Raw genomic sequence first — 1,886 nt, 5'->3', positions numbered from 1 at the left:
TCTTCACAATTAACAATTCGTCAAGTTTCCATCAATGTTTCCTTAAATTGACTTTCACAGGAAACCATCAATTCTAAATAATCAGTCACAACCACCTGTGTCACTTTTTAATATTAGATAAATGGATTCAGGTCGTTGGCATTGTTATGTATTAAACACTTGAGTTTGTGAAAAACCTTCTCTTTTTAATTTCCTCAAAAAATGTCTGAAAATCCAATGTTATTAAATTCTAAATAATCAATCACAACCACCAGTGTCACTTTTTAATATTAGATAAGTGGATTCAGGTCGTTGGTATTGTTAAGTATTTAACATTTGAGTTTGTGAAAAACCTTCTTTTTTTATTTCATCAAAAAATGTCTGAAAATCAAATGTTATTTAAATTCTAAATAATCAATCAAAACCACCTGTGTCACTTTTTAATATTAGATAAATGGATTCAGGTTGTTTCAGTGTGTGAAAAACATCTTTTTTTTTCCTTTAAAAAATGTCGGAAAATCAAATATTGTTTTCAGGATAGGGAAGGTTTGATTCTCCCAAATGTACAGGCCTAGAATGGAACATGCCGATCGAGATTGGAACCCACAGCCACCATTTGTTCAACGTAACCAAGTGACGTCATGTAAAGAACCAACGCTATAGGACCTCACAAATAAACTAGGTTCAGAAATAATTCGGTCAGATGAGAATACTTTGAATAAAATACTTTCTGAGAGCAATAAAATATATCTGTTGTTATTTCACCTTGGAATAATCGTGGCTAGTTTCAGTAACTATAAAATTAGGCTGGGTAATTCTGTCAGATGAGAATACTTTGAATAAAATACTTTCTGAGGACAATAAAATATATCTGTTGTTATTTCACCTTGGAATAATCATGGCTAGTTTTAGTAACTATAAAATTAGGCTGGGTAATTCTGTCAGATGAGAATACTTTGAATAAAATACTTTCTGAGGACAATAAAATATATCTGTTGTTATTACACCTTGGAATAATCATGGCTAGTTTTAGAAACTATAAAATTAGGCTGGGTAATTCTGTCAGATGAGAATACTTTGAATAAAATACTTTCTGAGGACAATAAAATATATCTGTTGTTATTTCACCTTGGAATAATCATGGCTAGTTTTAGAAACTATAAAATTAGGCTGGGTAATTCTGTCAGATGAGAATACTTTGAATAAAATACTTTCTGAAGACAATAAAATATATCTGTTGTTATTACACCTTGGAATAATCATGGCTAGTTTTAGAAACTATAAAATTAGGCTGGGTAATTCGGTCAAATGAGAATACTTTGAATAAAATACTATCTGAAGACAATAAAATATATCTGTTGTTATTACACCTTGGAATAATCATGGCTAGTTTTAGAAACTATAAAATTAGGCTGGGTAATTCGGTCAAATGACATTATGATAAATATTGTCACATTCTACTGAATATTATTTAAATAGTTTGACCTTTCATTTGTATGACCTGTTAACTACAGATACTATCTGAATATAGCCTCAATTGAACAATTGTTACAAACTAGTAGGAGGTGGAATTGAATTTTATATTTTCATCCACCCACATTTAGCTGTTGCTTTCATTCACCTACATTTAGCTGTTGCTTTCATCCACCCACATTTAGCTGTTGCTTTCATCCACCCACCCCTTCATAGCGCACAGCCTATTTTCGATTCCCAACTGTGCAGTGCAAAACAAACAGCAGCATTAGCCTATTCTTTTTCTGTTTCCAACTGTCGAGGGATCTTTAACATGTACAGCCTGTAGTACACAGGGCCTCGGTGTATTGTCCCATCTGAACAACAGTGACATTAGCCTGCCCTTTTTTTGATTCCCAACTGTGCAGTGCAGTGAGCGATGAGGGAAATTTTAT

The 1,886-nt window shown here is 32.4% G+C and overlaps 1 protein-coding gene across 1 annotated transcript; it reads left to right on the top strand.

Moving 5' to 3' along the window:
* Window positions 1–1,117: 1,117 nt before the first annotated feature.
* On the top strand, window positions 1,118–1,291 carry LOTGIDRAFT_147391 (hypothetical protein; the record flags this gene model as incomplete). The annotated part of the gene is made up of 1 exon (XM_009055183.1): window positions 1,118–1,291. A coding segment is annotated over one exon (174 nt), but the record flags the coding sequence as incomplete, so codon positions are not given.
* Between the last annotated feature and the right edge of the window lie 595 nt (window positions 1,292–1,886).

The sequence above is a fragment of the Lottia gigantea genome, assembly GCF_000327385.1.
Source record: "Lottia gigantea unplaced genomic scaffold LOTGIsca_2361, whole genome shotgun sequence".
NCBI lineage: Eukaryota > Metazoa > Mollusca > Gastropoda > Lottiidae > Lottia > Lottia gigantea.
The sequence above is the reverse complement of the archived record's forward strand: the minus strand, read 5'-3'. Positions and strand labels throughout refer to the sequence as shown.